We start from the raw sequence: 17,045 nt of genomic DNA, 5'->3' as shown, positions 1-17,045 counted from the left end.
GCTCTTTCCTCCTCTGTCCCAGAGCCTGTATCAACCAGCACCTGATGAACAACAAGGACTGCTTCTTCTGCAAGGCCACCATCACGGGGGTGGACGACTTCACCAAGCCAGCCAGCTCATAGAGCCCAGCCCTGCCCCACAGGCTCCCCCAAGCTGACGGGGGTGGCCCCCCTACCCCATGCTGGCTTCTCCCCAAACGCTTGCCCTGCTCAGGGCCGTGGGACCCTCACCCAGAGGGCCAGGACCCAGCATGGGGCTGCAGTGTGGGGCGGGGGGCTGCAGGGTGGGAGAGGCCAGCGTCCCCTTGCCTGGCAGCCTCTCTGTCCCGTGGGCCATTCTCAGGGAGGGGAGCCCGAGGCCTCGGCTCTGCAGCAGCACTGGGAACATGTGGCAGCCCCAGGGCAGTGGGGCTGGGCTGGGCATTCGGGCTGTTAACTTGCCCCTGGCTGGGGGCTGACTTCGTGAAATGCAACATTAAATTATTCTTCCTTATGTGGTGCCTTGAGACACAGGGAGGGGAAGCCAGGCCAGCCCTGGCAAGCGACCTGGTGTTTGGGCCATGCTCAGGTAATGCTGAACAGTAAATGGAAATATAAATATTTAATCCAAGGAGGGCTGGGGCCGCAGGGTGCTCTGCTACATGATGATGCGCGGCTCTGGCACGGACTCGGCGATGGATTTGTGTGGCAGCACATTGGCCCCGTTGAGGTAGAGCTCGTCGTTGACGATGACGTCCTCACCCAGCACGGTCACGTTCTCCATGCGCACCTGCCCGGAGAGGCTCCGTCACACCTGCCCGGCTCAGGCCCTGGGCTGTGCTCCCACTCCTGCCCGCAGGCACCGGCACATCCCTCCAGCCACAGCCTGAGGAGGCGGGAGGGCAAGAGCTGAGCTTCAATACCCTGCAGGGGTACCCAGGGCCTCACCCACTGGCCCACAGAGCAGCTCCAGCCCACGATGCAGGACTCCAGCCAGGAGTGGGAGCGGATGCGGGCCCCCTCCAGCACGGTGCAGCGTTTGATGCGCACCCCGTCCTCCACCACCACGCCGGCCCCGATCGTCACGTTAGGGCCGATGACACAGTTTGCCCCAATCTTGGCACTGGGGTCCTGGAAGGAAGATGGGCTGTGCCAGGGTTGGGAGGGCAGACAGAGCTCTTGGCACAGCCCAGGCCACTAGGCCAGCGTGGGGACGGGAAGGCACAGCTCGAGGATGGCAGTGAGGAGAGCAGTGGGACGACGCGGAGAGCCCATGATGTGCCCGGGGCTGATGTGCTGGGGGCTGGCACTTACCACCAGCACGTTCCCTACAACACCAGGCCCTGAGTGCAGCTTCTCAGGGTGCTGAGCCCGCAGCGCCTGCAGGTACATGCACATGCCCGTGAGGAAGTCCTTTGGCTGCCCAATGTCCATCCAGAAGCCTGCAGGGACAGAGCCGTGGTGACAACCCCCAGAGCAGGGGTGGCAGAGCAGGCAAGACCCCCTGATGCTGCCTGCACTGTGCACAGGGCCTTACCCTGCAGCTCCATGGCATAGAGCTGCCCGTCCTGCGCCATGGCCGGGAAGATCTCCTTCTCGATGGAGGTGGGGCGCAGCTGCAGGGACAGGGAGCAGGGCTGAGCAGGTGGCCCAGCCCCCCAGCCTGGCCCAGCCCAGCCCCCCGGCTCGTACCTGGATGCGCTGCAGGATGCCAGGGTTAAAGATGTAGAGCCCGGCGTTGATCTTGTTGGACACGAAGACGCGCGGCTTCTCCACGAAGCGGCAGATGCGGCCAGTGTCGGCCTCGCACACCACCACGCCGTACTTGGCCGGCTCCTCCACGCGGGTCACCACCAGCGAGCCCTCGCCGCCGTGGTGCCGGTGGAAACGGGCCAGCGCCTCAAAGGGGAACTCGCAGATCACGTCGCTGTTGAGGACAAAGAAGGGCTCCCCGTCCTCGGCCAGCAGGTCCCGTGCCAGTGCCAGCGGCCCCGCTGCCCAGCCGGGAATGACCCCGCGGGGATGCGGTGAGCCCAGTGCCCGGGTCCTGCTGGCCCCGCCTCTGCCCGTCCCAGCATGCCCCCGCAAAGTCCCCTGTCCCTCTGGATCCTCGGCTGGCCCCGCTTTCCCTGGTCCTGCCCATGTCCATCCTGACATCCCCCTCCAGGTGCTCCCGGTCCTCCCATCCGTACGCTGTCCATACCCATGCTGCTGTCCATGCTGTCCCGCTCCTGTTGCCCCCCAGCCCTACATATTCATACCCACCCTGCTGCCCACGGTACCGCCTCCCAGCGTCCCCAGCCTTGCCAGACCCATCCCCAGCACCCACCCCGCTGCCCCCGGGCCCCACTCCATCCCGCCCGCCCCCGCCCGTACATGCATCCTACCTGTGCCCAGCGGCTCCTTCTCGTGGGACATGGAGATGCGGATGCCGAGCTGCGGGCACAGGGTGAGTGGCGGGGCGGGCTGGGTTGCGGGGGGAGGCGGGGGGAGGCGGAAGGGCCCTTACCCGTTGTTCCTGCTCCCGCATGGCGGCTTCCAGCGCCTCCGACATGTAGCTCACCGCCAGCACCACATGGCTGACGCCCGCCTGCGGGAGCGCGGGTCAGCCGGCGGCGGGGCGGCCCCCGCACCCCCGCGCCCCGCGCCCCCACCTGCCGGAGAGCCTCCAGCTGGTGCAGCAGCACCGCCTTGTTGCAGAACTCCACCAGTGGCTTCGGCCGGCTCAGGGTCAGCGGCCGTAGCCGCGTCCCGAAGCCGCCCACGAGGATCAGCGCCCGCATCCCCCCGCGTCCCGCGCCAGCGCCCGCACCGACACGTCAGCGCCCGGCGCGCCGGGCACGTCACCGCCGCGCGGCCCCGCCCCGCCCGCGGCCTGCCCCCCGCCCCACACAGAGCCCGCCCCACACAGCCCGCCCCCGTCCTACAGCCCGCCCCGGGCACAGAGCCCGCCCCACACAGCCCGCCCCCGTCCTACAGCCCGCCCCGGCACAGAGCCCGCCCCCCCAGCGGTCCTACACCCCGCCCGCCCGAACCCCAGAGCCCGCCCCCTCGGGTCCGAGAGCCCGCCCAGATTCCATCGCCCGTCCACTCCCAGCGCTCACCCCGCACTCGTCCTCCCGCCCGCCCAGATTCCATCGCCCGTCCACTCCCAGCGCTCACCCCGCACTCGTCCTCCCGCCCGCCCCGGGGGCAGAGCGGTCCCGCTCCCCGCCGCAGCACCGCACGGCCGGTCCCGGCTGCAGCCCTGCCCGGGCTGCCCCGAGGAGAAGCCGGCAGGGGCACGGCCGTACCCCGCTCCGGGCGGTGACGTTTAACACCAACCCCCCCACACCCCTTCCCCGCGGTCAGACGCGGCAGAGGCAGGCACGGCACACCGCGGACAAAAACAGTTCCTTTAATGGTTTTTGGTTCTCTGGTGAAGCACAAACAGGTTGGTTATTCATGTAAAAACAAACGGGGCCAAGGCTATGTACAAGCTGTGGAGTCCCACCGCGGTGGTCCGAAGGGGGGGAGGCGGCTCCCGCGGAGCACCAGCAGTGTGGCAGGTCTGTCACGGCCGGTGAGGTGGGAACGGCGGGAGTGGGCACGAGGGGACACCAAGGGGCTCCCCAGGAGGTGGGGCCTGGCCTTCCCGAGCACAGCCCGCAGGGGACAAGGACATGCAGAGGGGGGCAGCAATAGGCCACGCTGGGGCAGGGCCAGGGGGGTAACAGGGCTATTGGGGGCACCTGGGGCACCTGCTGGCTACACTTAGCCCCTCACCCGACCCCGGAACCTCCTGCCAACCTGCTCCCTGAAAAATCCTGCGAGTCCTGGCAAGGCAGCGATCCGCAGGAGCGATGAAGTAACCCAGCGCAGGGCAGTGTGCCAGGGATAGAGGTCCTTGTCCAGAGGGCGGGAGGGGAGCGATGGCTTGGACAAGTGAACAGGCAGAGAGAGCTGGCCCAGCCCCTGTCCCCTTTCCCCCCAGTGGCACAGACCTGTGCCCGCAGCTGGCCGAGAACCTGTGCTTTCCGAGAGACCTGCGCGCACATGGAGTCGGCACACATGCGACATGCGAGTATTCCCAAACGAGCTTTCCTGAAGGAATTAAAAAAAACAACCCAAACCCGACCCTGGCCTGGCAGGGAGCCAGGGTAATGGTAACGCCATGGAACAAGTCAGTGAGAGCAAGAGGGAGCATCCAGGGGCCCCAACACAGAAACAGGGGGTGATGTGGAGCAGGGTCCAGTCTGGTACCACCAGGCCACAGTATCAAATGTTAATGCCTCAAGGGAGGCCAAGGGACATTTATTTTGGGACAGACTGACTCCGTGAAGCAAAGCTAAACAGGCAGGCAGTGGCACTCACCGGTCAGCCAGGTCCCCCCTCACCTGGCCCCTGGAGATCCTCAGGGAGGAGAAGGGGGTCAGCCCTAACCCTCAGCCTTCCCTTCCACCACCCACCCCCAGGCCCGTGGGGAGGGCAGGGCCTGGGAGCAGAGGGCAGCTTTGTGCTGGAGGGACAGACTCAGTACGGCCTGTGGGACAAACATTACAGGAGGGGAAGGGTTGAAATGGTCCGAAACGCCCCGCTGCACAGCTGGGGTCATCTTAACTGCTACAGATACTATTGCTAGCTCACGAGCTGAGTGCTTGCTTGGTCAGTGATCCAGGGCAGAGTCACTCCCTCAGAGCCCCGTGCCTGCCTGTGTCATGATTAGAGGGAGCAGGCCCCGGGCTTGAGCACAGCTCCAGGTGTGTGGTGTTCCCTCCCAGCCACAGCTCTGCCAGAGGTTGCATTTGGTCATTTCATTTCCGTGTCTGGGGTGGCTACTCACAGTGCCCAAACAGCAGAAAAAGGCAGCATCAAAAGCAAAGCCCCGTCAGCAAAACCCAGGGCAGAGCCAGCAACACGGAACACAGGGACCAGCACCTGAGCTGCTCACTGGCGGCCACAGGGACGCTGCCAACCATTAGTGGAGCATCCTTTCCAAACAGCTCCGGAGAATTCTGAAGGGAAGGCTCTCCCGAGAGCTCCCAAGGCAGGAGGCTCCTCACGCTAGAGCTCCAGCCCTGCTTTCTCATCCCTATATCCAGGTCCTCCCTCCAAAATGCACACACAAAGAGCGAAGAACTGGGACACCCGACACCCAGCAGGCATCTGCAGAGCCTCCTCCAGAAGGCAGAGCTAGCACGGTCGGAACCGTCTGGTCAGCACGAGGAGCTCTTCCATCCTGCCTCCCTCGGCTCTCCTATCCAAGTACATTTAAAAACAACGGAGCGATACAGTTGTTTAAAACCAAAGTTGTGTTTTTCCTGTGGTAGTAAGTGGTCTTGTCTCCTCCTGCCACCAGGACAAGAATAAGAGGCCGTAGCCCAGGGCTACTGGTTCTCCTCACGCATCTGTTCCATGATGTTGATGAGGCTTTCCAGCCCGAACACATAGCCCATGTCGGGTCCGTCGTGCACAGTGGGGTCGTCGCGAAAGCCTTTGAAGGTGCTGTGTGCAAAGTCAATCATCCGCACGTCCACCTTGGGCTGTGCCGAGGAGCCGGGCTCGGTGCTGCCGCCGTCCTGGAGGCTCTCGGGGACGGAGCCGTCCACCCGCTTCAGGCGCATCTCCGGCCGGCGCTCCACGAACGTCCCCGCCCGGCTGTCCTTCCCGTCGTAAATGATGAGGAGGGAGCTGGAGTAGAAGCGGTAAGAGGCCTGTCTCTCCAAAACCGCCTTCAGGCTCCGCAGCTTGGCAAGGACAGGCTCAAAGAGGTCCTTGCGCAGCTCGATGCCGTTGTGGAGATACTGGTAGAGGGCATTGCGGAAGCCTTCGATGGAAAGACCGCGTCCATAGTATTTATTCCTGCATAAGTAATGCCCTGTGTCCAGCTGATAGACCTGGAACACCAGAGGAAAGGCACATCAAGTGGGTGCAACGGGCTAAGGCCACACACAGAACCCTGAGCTGTCCTGCACTGTCAGGGCTGAGAGAACTTATTCTGTCCCCACCCATGATGGAGAGGGAGCAGGACACAGCTCTGCCTGTTCCCTGAATCCCAAAGCAGCTCGTGGGTGCATCCCATGGGCGCAGTCAGGGTGCCCGAGCACCAATCCTCTCCCAAGACGCTCAAAAGGCAGCTCATCAGTCCCAGTGCCCCACACATGGGCACGGCACAACTGACCCCAAGGGTTAAACAGCAAAGTCTTAGGCCAACTCGGACAATCCTCTGTCAGTGGGCGCTGCCAACACCTATTGCCATTATGTGGCACGTGATTAACATGAAGCCCTCATTGCTTCAGAGTCTGTGGGCAGAGATCTGGGTTACAAGGTCCTTCTGTGGGTGGGGAAGGGAGCAACTGTTGCACAACAGCACCAGCAGCAAACCCTTGTGCACAGGGCTAAGCCACAGCAGAGCAACTTTTTAACTCTCAGTGCAGTACAGAAGGAAATCTTAGGCAATTCCCTCCCCAGGCATCATGATTCTGGCTGAACACTGAGCCACAAAACAATTTTATTAGACAATCCCCTAATTGTCTGTGGACAAAGCAAGCCATCTCAGGAGAAGCAGGTTCCTTTGTTATAGGCTTAGAAAGGAAGACAAAAATAGCGTGAATGCCGGTGTACCTACCTGCAGCGGGAGATTGAAATTCAGTGCTCAGCAGAAAATGCTAACTGGGAGGTTTAATGAGGCTGCAAAAAGGAATGTCCAGCACCTGCAGCCTGGGGGATCCCTACCTGCATCCCACACACACGCACGCCCAAGGTGGCAGAAGTGCTCTGTTCACATTTCTTCATCTGCCGAGCAGCCTTCTCCTCAGACGCATCATCTCCGTGCTGTCTGGTCCCCATCTTCAGATCAAGCACGCAGGGAAGCTTGAAATGATGCACCACGTTCTCCAGCAAGAGGAACTCTGGGAGGCACGTCAAGGAGAGCTCACCCACCAGAGACACCCCAGAGCTACCACAGACAGGGACATGGGCCAGCAGGAGATAGGGCTGGGCAACAAAGAAATGGGAACCCAAGAACAGACAGGACAAACTGTTTGGGGAGATGAGGAAAAACTCAACATCCAACTAATGGCACCCAGGCTCTGACAACTGGTAGAAGAAAACACCCTGTGGAAGGCCAACAGTAAGCAGGGAGGTCACATGCAGGTGTACTGGAAATCCAGCAGGGCAAAACATTGGTGTCAGGAAGGACATGGTATGCCAGCAGGAATTGCTGATCCCTCGGGAAAGAGCTTAAAGTCTAATCAAATTAGCCATTTGGCCATATGGATAAACAATACAATCCCCATGGACTGAAAACTCAAGGCTCAAGTAACAGCAGGGTTGGCCTGTCCAGAACAGCAACACTGCCTGACCCGTGGGGGGAAGTGGGGAGGTGACAAAGACAGGAAACAGCGCAGTAACAGGAGCCCTCAGTCATCAGCACACAATGGGCAACCCCCCCATCAGGGCACAGTGCTGACAACACACCCCAGGCACTCTGTGCAGCAGCTTATTCCAAATGGAGGAAAAAGAACCCCAAAAGTTTGCCCCACAGGGCACAGGTCAACATGTTACCCTCAAATGGCAACCAGAGCACAGCTAGATTAAATCTGCAAGAGAGAAACTGTGTTTGGTTTTGAAAGAGGAACTCCATAAAAATCAGGAAGTCTGCTTAAAAAGGGCAGGACAGCCAGAGAGAATGATTTCTCTGCAAGTGATGCAGGCTATTTAAAAATAAAAGCTGGAGGCTTGAAGCACACACTAGAGAATTGCAGAAGCCCACAGCAGTTAAAATGATGAAGAATACTTAGCTATTAAAAGTAAGTATGTTTCTATGCAAGGAAAACAGAATCAAGCTCCACCAGGTGAAACAAAATAACCCCACAAGTAGGCAAGTTCAGTAAAAGCAGGAGGAATCATTTGTGAAGGCACAGAAAACACCAAAACCCATCTTCAACCATATGAAGCAGCCAGTCAGACTGCCTGGGGGTGGAATGAGGTGATCTTTGAGGTTCCTTCCAATCCAAACCATTCTATGACTCATTAGTGTCGCAGAACGGGAAGCAGGAAGGAACAGTAAAAAGGAACATGTAACTCAAGTGTGGTTGTGAAGGACAGAAATGCCAAAGGAAATGCAGGCTGAGCTGCCTCAGGCCCATCTGACACACCCAGCTGTGCTTCCCAAAGGATACTGTACAGCTTTCGGTCCTTGGACTCCGACCTCATGCGGCTCAGCTGCTGCTTGTGGCAGCGCAGGCTCCAGGGGTTATAGCTGATCTTCTCGGAGCTCAGACCACTGTTCCCATCCAACATCTGAAATGGAACATCTGAGTGGATGTGCAAGTCCACCCTGGGACTCTTCGATTCCTGGATGCTGCTGGTGTAAAGACAGAACAAACTTGCCTGTTAGAATCCACGAGTTCTCCAGGTACTTATGACTGTCACATCCTCCCCTGGCACACAACCAGAAGTTTGTTCCTTCTGCTGCACACAACACAAACCTTCTTATGAGCAAATCCTCACTAATATCCTGGGCTGTGGACCCACACTCAAAGATTTGGTCTATCTAACAACTCTGTTAGGCTGTACCCTAATTGATACAAGTGAGCAGGAACACTTGTTTCTCAGGGAGCTCTGGCTGGTGAGAGGAGGCAGAGACCCATATTCACAGTACCCTGGCAAGAAACCTCTGGAGAAGTGTTTTAATCTGCTCCACATGCTTTGGTTCCACACCTCATACACTGCCACATCTCATACACAATGTTTCCTGTGTCAGAAACATTTCATGTGGACGAGCTGGTCCTGAACCCAGCAAAACTCCTGACACAGTTTGCAGTGCCACGACGTGCTGGGCTAGCAAGTGTGTGACAGCCTGGCCACCCTATGGAAGTGCAAAACATCCTCAACCAAAGGAGTGAGGAAGAGAGACATCTCACTCATCTTGCTGGCACTGGGCCCTCAAAGTTTTACCTTTCAGTGCTGTCACTGGCCAGGCCAGGCTTCTCCTCCTTGTGCTCGGTGCCGCTGCTTGACCTGTGAAGGCTCCGGCGCGAGTGCTTGCGCCGGGGCTGGTCCCTCTCTGGCATATCATCCTGCTCCAGAGCCTCGTTCTCCACATAGGGATAGGCCACCAGGTTAATGTAGCCATCGCTGTCTCCCTCAAAACAGACAGATACCACACCTGCAAGGGAGAAGCGATGTGTCAGTTCTGTTTCTCGGCAGAGGGAATATACAACCACTAGCACCCAAATGTTCAGCAGCAGGGAGGAAAACGTAGCTCACAGAGCAGCAGAGCAAACCCAGAGTAAATAAAAGGGGTTTAAGACTACAAGAACCCGACTGTTGTTAGCACAGCGCAGAGAAAAACCCCCTTAGAGTTCTCTGCGCCACTACCTGAGCGAACAGTCGGCGGCAGCAGGGGAAACTCTGCCACCACAGGAAACAAGGACAAAAGTGCAGCTGGTAGGCTGAGGGTGTGATTATTTCCTTCCTTCAGTCTTGCAGCAAATGTCGTCAAACTGGAGGGAGTCAAGCACAGTCTGCCAAGATGCTGATGGGAGTGAAGCATATGAAGTAAGTATCCAGTTCTTTGGCTAAGTACCTATGTCCTGCAGAAGCATTCCTGCTGTTGACAGGGACATCAATGGCCAAGCAGGACTGTGCTTTCTCTGCTAAAGGAGCTTTCCAGCATCAGAGCCATGAACTACAGAGCCCTAAGGCTGAGGTGACACCTGCCACTCTTATCACTAGTCAGCCAGTCTCACAGAAAAGGGATCTGCAAGGTCCCAGGGCTCCCTAGCAATAAAAGTGTAACTACCTCAGCCAGGTGCAGGCAAGCAGGACTGTGTGTGTCCTCTCCAGTTCTACCTTCTGAAGGCTCCTGGAAAGCACCACAATCCAAGGGATTTATCACAGCACAGACTCAGGATATATCTATCTGGTCAGCCACAGAGCAGGACAGCTGACACTTCCAGTTAGGACTGACATCTTCATATCTGGGACTCCTCCAGCCCCAAAAATTAGGCCATCGGCCCATCTCCTGATGTGCAGTGACAAAATATTTCATTAGGTTGTCACCAGTATTGAATAGCTGCCAGGAGCACCAAATGAGAGATCCACTGAATCAAATGATTCATCACAAATGTGAGGAAACCTCGTCTTGCTCAGCTGATGCAGACAATTGTGTACTTCCTTTCTCCGAATCTGCACATGACAATGCTTAACAAAGTTCAGGTGGCTCAAACACAACTCCAGAGCAGCTCAGGACTCCAGCATGTCACTACATAAATGCCACTTCAAGCGCCCTGGCTGCCTGCACACGCTCCTTGAGATATCTCTCTGAAGTCTTTCAGTAACATCCAGGTGCTCAGACAGCAAATATCACCCCGATATTCCTCTCTCCCAGATCAGTAGGAATAATTTCTGAGACTGTCAGGAAACTGCACAGGACCCCCAGATGAAATCCCACACCGGGGTAGAGGTGCACATCCTATGCCTTTAGGCTACCAGGAAGTATCTGGCTTCAGAAAGACAGATCTCCATCTGGACTATAAGCTTCACTGGTTTTAAACACACTTCCCTAGGAAAGCCTGACAGGATTCTAGGAACTACACAGGCTTCAGTGGGATTCCTGATGGGACACCAGAGCACTGCACAGCCCCAGAGTGGCTGAAGGGGTACAAGAGGACCCATCTGTTGGAGACTGCATCCCTCATGCATGACCTGCACACAGACACGGGCAGGTAAACTGACACTGCTCTGAGAGCGTCAGGCTGCAGCCAGATCCAAAGTGCTCCCGAGCAGATGGTGGTCCCAGCTGCCCGTGAAGCACAGCTTTCCCGGTGCCACTTGGAGACAAAGAAGCAGAGGGAACAGGAATGCTGAGCCCCCCAGAAGGCTACCTGCCCGCATCACCATCCTGAACATGAACGCACGCGGCCGGAAGCGTATCAAGCTTCCGAAAGACACAGCTGAGCTGCCAATCTACAACAGCACAGGCACTGGAAAATTCCACTCCTTCAAAGCAGCTGGGGACAAGGCTTCACCTCAGCGCTGGGAAAGCCATATTTCCTGCTTTAGCAGCTTGCTGATACAGACCCATAAAAGAGATGGAATAAGGAAGCAATAAATTACCGAACTGGAATGTGCAAATGCTCAGTATATGATCTAACTTCATTAGCTCAAGGTCAAGGCTGTAATTGACAATAACTTGGTAATGAAACTACTTCAGTTACACATCCATAACCTTAAGCTGTGGACTACAACTGTCACACTGCACATTCTCTGTCTTGAAAGAGGAACGGATTTAACTCCGTGCCTACAAAAAACAAAATACTTCCTCCTTTCCAAACGCTCCTATCAAATTATTAGCCTGCGAAAGAGAGTTATAAAGCAACAAATAAAATGACACCAAAAGACAGCAGGACAGCAGCAGCTGCAGGAAAATGGAAGGGCAGGTTCCTGAAGCACGTAACTGTGTTGTGGACTGACGAGAGGCCTCACCTTTGTACTCGGGTGTGAACTCCTTCATTTCTGGGGGCAGAGACTCGTAGAAGCGCTGCTCTCTGGTGATGAGGGGCTTGCAGACGGTGTGGTCGTCGTAGCGCATCATGCTGCTGTGGCCGCCCACCTGGTGGATGAAAGGCTCCAGCAGGACCCCCCGGTCTCCAGATCGAGTGGCATTCTTGCCATACTTGCCCACTTCCATGGTTTGACAAACACACATTGCGTTGAGCACCAGTTGCACTCCTGGAGCATGGGGAGAGCCACATGGGCTGGGAGGGGTAGCTCAGCAGCAGTCAGGCAGCCACAGGGGGAAAATCCTGGCACTTTGCTTCCTTGCAGTGATCTGAAAGAGCAAAAGAGATTCCTGTTAAAGGACCCCTTACATTCGCTCCCTGTTCACTTGGGAAAGGTTTTAGTATTTATTTATATCCATATCTGTTCCTCTTCTGTTTTCTATTTACATCCTGCTTGTTCCAGCATGCTCCTCACCATGTCTTTAATCCTACAGGTAAACACATGCTAATTCGGAGGCAGTCCCATCCAGAGCTTCTCCAATAGGATTGACAGCAGACAGGGAAAGGAGGAGATATGGCTATTCTGAGCTTCAGATCTTTAGCAAATACTATTTCCTTCCTTGTTCATTTTATCAGGAAGGCAATGTGATAATGGAGCACAGACTGTGAGCTGTAGCCCAATTAAAACCAAGCCCACAGCTGCCTATCAGTTAACGGTGACTGACACAGGCAGAACAAACATTTCCAGAACCTGAGTTTCACTCCTTGTGCATCTGCATTTTTAACATCTAAACAACTAAATAATTCCTGTTCACCTCCCACTCTTGCACTATTCCTCCTTTACTGCTCACTTCCCTTCAAGCACTGACATGAAAGACTCTCAGAGTAGGGCAGTCATTCTGTCACTGTGTGTATGCTGGAACTGAATGGATTCCTCTCAGATTCTCTCCTTCATTACTCCAAGCCCCTCAGGACAACAACTATTTCCTGACACGTTACAGCACCTACATGCACAAGTCCCTGATCTCTAGAGGTAGGTGAGACATATTGCTAAGTCCAAATGAGATTACAAGTGCTTTGGAGAAGCAGATGCTCTTTTAATGTTTGCAGAGTGCCCAGCACAGCAACAGGATGATGGAAAAGTAAAGCTGCCCAAATTCTCTCCAGATGATTTGCCCTTTCCAGCTTAGATCATAGCTGATCCTGAGACCGCTGGGGAAAATGCCACAGGATTTCCTTACAACGATGAGTTATCCAAATGTTGGTACAAGAACCACGTGGTGACTCGAGTTTCCGAATGCATCAAATTTCCAGTTTCTTAGCACACTGACAGCCAAGGGCAGTAATTTAAGAACTGAGGGATCCTGGAGGCCTGAACTAGGGACACGGCTCAGGCTGTTCCTCATCTGGCCACGGGATGTCTCCACAGCTACACAACACTGCATGGCCGGGGGAAATTCTGGATGAACACAGGCTCTGCTCCCTCCTCTCCAATTCAATCATGTCAGAGATGCAGCTCACGAGATTTGAAAGGAGGGTTGAAATCTTCATAACACGTTTAACCCAATCTAACCCAAAAGCTGCCTGCAACAGGACAATGCTTCCCTCTCCCTATCCGCACATTCCCGCTCACTCCCTCGCACTGGATTTTGGGATAGTACCAGTGTACGTACATTTGAGTTGAATCATCTCACTGAGCCGACAGAAAACATTTCCTTTTGTGGTTACATGACCACACAACCACATTCAGTGTAAGGGGAACAATGTGAATATTTAGCTGGCTTTTAAAGCAAGGGCCAGGGAATAGGAGGGAAAAAAACCCACAGATGGTCCCTCTCTGTAGCAACTGATATCAAAGTCTATTCAAGGTATCCCTCAAAGTCTGTCTCCTACACTCAAAGCCTAAGTCATATCACAAACAGAAACATGCTGGGGATTTCTCTCCTCTGGCTTATTTGCTTTATCAACAAGAAGAAATTTCAGCTGCAGACGCTTGCTTCCGTCAGAGATGTTTTAGTTGGGTTTAAGGCAGTTCATATCCCAGAATAAACGAGGTGCCAGCATCTGCAACAGGCCAGCCCTTCACAGACTCCAGACAAATGCCTCACAGACTTAAGTCTCCCCTTCCTGATGTAGCTTCGTCTTGGACTCGGTTTCTTTTATTTTGCCAGTGACTAAAGCAGTTTTCAGTTATTCCAAACAATACAGAGGACAAGTTTAACTTCACATCTTCCTGTAGTCTAAACTTCACGGGACAAGAGAAATAAGAGATTTGCAAGTGTGACAACAGTAATTGCCATGCTCAGAAGACATGCACCTGACTCTCAGCTCTGCTACAAGTCTCAGTTTTCACTGGAAGTGTCTCAGGGTCTCCGTTTTGCCAGTGACAGAAGGAAGTACTATTATCCATCCTTTGGAGCGGGGGCATTACAAGCAGATTCATCAGCTGCAGACCCCTTCACTAACTTCAGATGGAGATCACAAACACCCCCAAGGCCCACAGTGACTGTTCTCAGTTACAGATGCCTCACCTGCAGGCTACAGGTAGATTTTGGTCATCAAAGCAAGAGATCTGAATCCTACTTTCAGCAGCCTTCTTTCCTAAAAGTGAGCAACAGGAACATTATGCCATTCTGAATCATTCTGAGGACAGTAGTCACCCACTCTGCCAAGTCCCTCAAGCCTTGTCCTCTGGCCTAGAGATACCTGTGAGATGACTGCAGTCATCCAGAGCTCCTGGGAAAGCCCCCGCAGCCACCAAATGCCCTGGGCTCACTGCCAAAGGCCCCAGCACCACCAAAAAAAACCTCAACATGACAAGTTTTGGATGTGCAGGCACCCTGAAAAGAAGTGACAACCACAGAAACAAAACATTCTGAGGCTGTGAGACAAGAGAAGGAGCCGGGCATGAAGTGGGGAGAGAGTCTAAACCCAGTTACTGCTCCACACATTCATCCACGCACTCTAAAGAAACAGCAACACAGGCAGCTTCCCATGTACAAATGAATGTGAGAAAAAATACTTTGTGGCAAGCAGCATTTCAGAAACAACATTTTTAAAGAGCAATATGTCTACAGGACTTAAGAAACAGACACTTTATAGCTCAGATACAGCTTAGTGTTTTTCATCAAACTAACTCAAAGTAAAGGGTTATTACTAAACATGGACACTATCCACAAGACAGAAGAATCCCAACAGTTTCAAACAAATATAAAGCAGAAAACTATTTGAAGTCCTAAATATTACTCATCCTCTGTCTGTTAAACAAAGGCATGGGTTCAACTATTTTAGCTGGCTTATAAAATTCAGAGCCCTTCCAATTAAACTACAAAATGCAGAGCACAGTCCAAGAAACAGCTTGAGGGAGACCAGTTCATCCAAGCAGACCCTTTGGTATCCTCCAAAACCACCACTATAGCTCAAACAGCAGTAAAGCATCCAGGCCAGTGTAGCCTCCCCTCTTCTGGCAGACTGTGAGACAGATCTCCCATCGAGCCAGACTCTGGAGATGTGGGGGAGGAGGTTCAAGAGCAGAGTTATCCATGACTACTCAAGGACATACCACATCTCATATTTCATTATCCTCCCCAGTAAAAGACTCTTGTACTGGAAGAGAATTTGCTCTACAATATTTAAGTCTAGACACCTGTCTGTCAGTGTATCAGCTCCAAATGTGAACTGCAAACCTCACTGTTCAAACACTTTTTAGCAGGATGGGCATAAAGAGCAGCAATAAGATGTGTTTTCTTGTAGTAAAGCACATTTCCAAACAAAATTCAGGGAGACACATAAGGTAACTGTTTTTCCTAACCATTAAGGGGAGTAAATCCTGTCCCCAAAACTGACATCACTCTCCAGCAGGGACTATGTCCCTGCACAGACACAGTGCTGTGCTCTTGAAGACCCAGCCAGACACTTCTTAAACACCACTGAACCCTGGCTGAAGACTACAGGTGAAGATCTTGCCAGACCAGCACCAAACCTGTCCTCTTTGATGGTGTAACTTAAGGTGCCAGAAACCTTAGCCTCAAAGGTGAGGGCAGATGGGTGTGAGAATTACTGCAGAGTGCACCACAATGCTGATCCTCCTACTCTTTATAAGCAGTCTTGCATGGGAATGCTGGCAATGCCTCGTGACTCACTAGTAAAGCTATTTTCCTAAATAAAAAGGAGAACAAACATTTTAAGTTGTGATGCATTACACAGTGAGAAAGCTGCCTGCACTAAGCACTGCTGACTTGTGCCTCTGCTGTAAGCAGCTTGCACATGCACCTTTGCAGCCCCAGGCCCTGAGGGAGGCTAAGGCAGATGGCCACTGACGACTCTGGAGCCGAGCCACAGGCGAGGGATAAACACAGACCTCAACGTCACAACGGCAGAAGTTGCAGGTTCCCTGAACAACCTCAGAGCACTCGGGAGCAAAGCACAAGAACAGGAAATACCATTATACCAGGCAAGAGGACTACAGCATTCGGCCACTGGGTTCTTGGTGACTCGTTAGCAAAGAGAAGCACCAGCCAGCATCCGTGCTGAAAAGCAAGGTGGTTTCTAGTCAGGCTGGACTGGGTGAGCCAGCTTTTACTAAAGAAAACCCAGTCTAATTAAAAAAAAAAAAGTGTCTCCCACTGTGCTATGAGATCAACTTCCCAGCACAAAAGCTGATCTGAGACATGTCTGTCTAGTCAGCAGTAAATGGAGAAGAGCCCTGGGACCCAGGCAGAGAACTCAACTCTCCAAGAACCTGCAGCAACGCTTAGGATGTAACCAGAAACATTTGGCCATCGTGGTATCCAGGAAGCTACAAACCTTCCCAGACTGCTTAAGCACACAGCTCTGAATCCTGAGCCTTCCCCTGCATCTTGTCCAACACTTGAACTACTACCAAATACTCCTTTTTCAACAGGCTGCTTTTACCACGGCAAATGTGGCTCGTCAGATCGAGGCCAGGAAGCAGAATACAATCTACATACATGCACCAGACGTGAAACGGAAGTCTTAGGAAAAGCTGCTGGAGAATGCCAGCTGAGGAAGAGAATGCCAACAGTGAAGCTGGGGCAGGAACTGCAATGCAGAAGGGCATGGAGAGGACAACAGCCACAAATGGGTACACTCCAGCCGGTGCCATGAGCTGAGATTCCCTCACCAATACTCTTCCTGCCTCAACTACAGGGCACAAATGCACAAACTGCTGGACTGTGCACAAGGAAAGAGCCTGTTCTACTCTAACACAGAGCTTGACTGAATCTACAGTAAGGAAACCAAAACTAAGCTTGCAGTAAAAGTCCTTAGGTGTACCCTATGCTTCTGTCTCCTAGAGATCTGAAGGAAGAGTATGTGCTGGTTTTATCTGGGACAGTTAATTTTCTCCATAGTAGCTTGTATGAGAGCATGGTTTGGATTTGTGCTGAAAATAGTGTTGATTGGTTATTGGTGAGCAGGGCTTACAAAGTCAAGGTCTTTTCTGCTTCTGACAACACCCCACCAGCAAGGAGGCTGGGGGTGCACAAGAAGCTGGGAGGTAACATCCCAACTGACACAGGGGATATCCCAAACCATACAGTGTCATGCTCAGCATACA

The 17,045-nt window shown here is 53.9% G+C and overlaps 3 protein-coding genes across 9 annotated transcripts in view; 1 reads left to right on the top strand and 2 right to left on the bottom strand.

The window, feature by feature from the left end:
• RNF123 (ring finger protein 123) overlaps window positions 1–492 on the top strand; it is a 54,400-nt gene extending 53,908 nt beyond the window's left edge. For all 3 annotated transcript variants that reach the window (XM_064667949.1, XM_064667947.1, XM_064667948.1), the window contains exon 39: window positions 23–492. In XM_064667949.1, coding sequence (XP_064524019.1) covers window positions 23–122 — 100 coding nt within the window. In that variant the 3' untranslated portion in view covers window positions 123–492. The remainder of the gene's footprint in view (window positions 1–22) is intronic.
• Window positions 493–585: 93 nt separating this feature from the next.
• Window positions 586–2,834, bottom strand: GMPPB (GDP-mannose pyrophosphorylase B). The gene is made up of 8 exons (XM_064667953.1): window positions 2,633–2,834; window positions 2,488–2,568; window positions 2,366–2,414; window positions 1,671–1,972; window positions 1,516–1,594; window positions 1,293–1,420; window positions 927–1,109; window positions 586–768 (listed from the first exon to the last, which is right to left on the bottom strand). Exons 1-8 carry the CDS (start codon window positions 2,759–2,761, stop codon window positions 637–639), a joined length of 1,083 nt encoding a protein of 360 aa, XP_064524023.1. The 5' UTR covers window positions 2,762–2,834; the 3' UTR covers window positions 586–636.
• Window positions 2,835–3,359: 525 nt separating this feature from the next.
• Window positions 3,360–17,045, bottom strand: part of IP6K1 (inositol hexakisphosphate kinase 1) — a 37,536-nt gene continuing 23,850 nt past the window's right edge. For 4 of the 5 annotated variants that reach the window (XM_064667944.1, XM_064667942.1, XM_064667945.1 and 1 more), the window contains 5 exons: window positions 11,451–11,796; window positions 8,919–9,129; window positions 8,141–8,325; window positions 6,693–6,868; window positions 3,360–5,854 (listed from right to left, as the gene is read on the bottom strand). In XM_064667944.1, the coding sequence (XP_064524014.1) occupies window positions 5,345–5,854; window positions 6,693–6,868; window positions 8,141–8,325; window positions 8,919–9,129; window positions 11,451–11,673 (1,305 nt within the window). In that variant the 5' untranslated portion in view covers window positions 11,674–11,796 and the 3' untranslated portion in view covers window positions 3,360–5,344. The remainder of the gene's footprint in view (window positions 5,855–6,692; window positions 6,869–8,140; window positions 8,326–8,918; window positions 9,130–11,450; window positions 11,797–17,045) is intronic. The other variant, XM_064667946.1, reaches the window with a different exon arrangement.

The sequence above is a fragment of the Pseudopipra pipra genome, chromosome 11 (assembly GCF_036250125.1).
Source record: "Pseudopipra pipra isolate bDixPip1 chromosome 11, bDixPip1.hap1, whole genome shotgun sequence".
NCBI classification, from domain to species: domain Eukaryota; kingdom Metazoa; phylum Chordata; class Aves; order Passeriformes; family Pipridae; genus Pseudopipra; species Pseudopipra pipra.
This window is presented reverse-complemented; position numbering and strand designations above follow the sequence as displayed.

Excerpts from the sequence above, each read along its gene's own strand:
- GMPPB (XM_064667953.1), bottom strand. The coding sequence starts at position 2,761 with ATGCGGGCGCTGATCCTCGTGGGCGGCTTCGGGACGCGGCTACGGCCG. Across the intron at positions 1,973-2,365 it reads GAAGGAGCCGCTGGGCACAG|CGGGGCCGCTGGCACTGGCA; the intron begins GTAGGATGCATG and ends CCGGCTGGGCAG. Across the intron at positions 1,421-1,515 it reads CTATGCCATGGAGCTGCAGG|GCTTCTGGATGGACATTGGG; the intron begins GTAAGGCCCTGT and ends CTGTCCCTGCAG.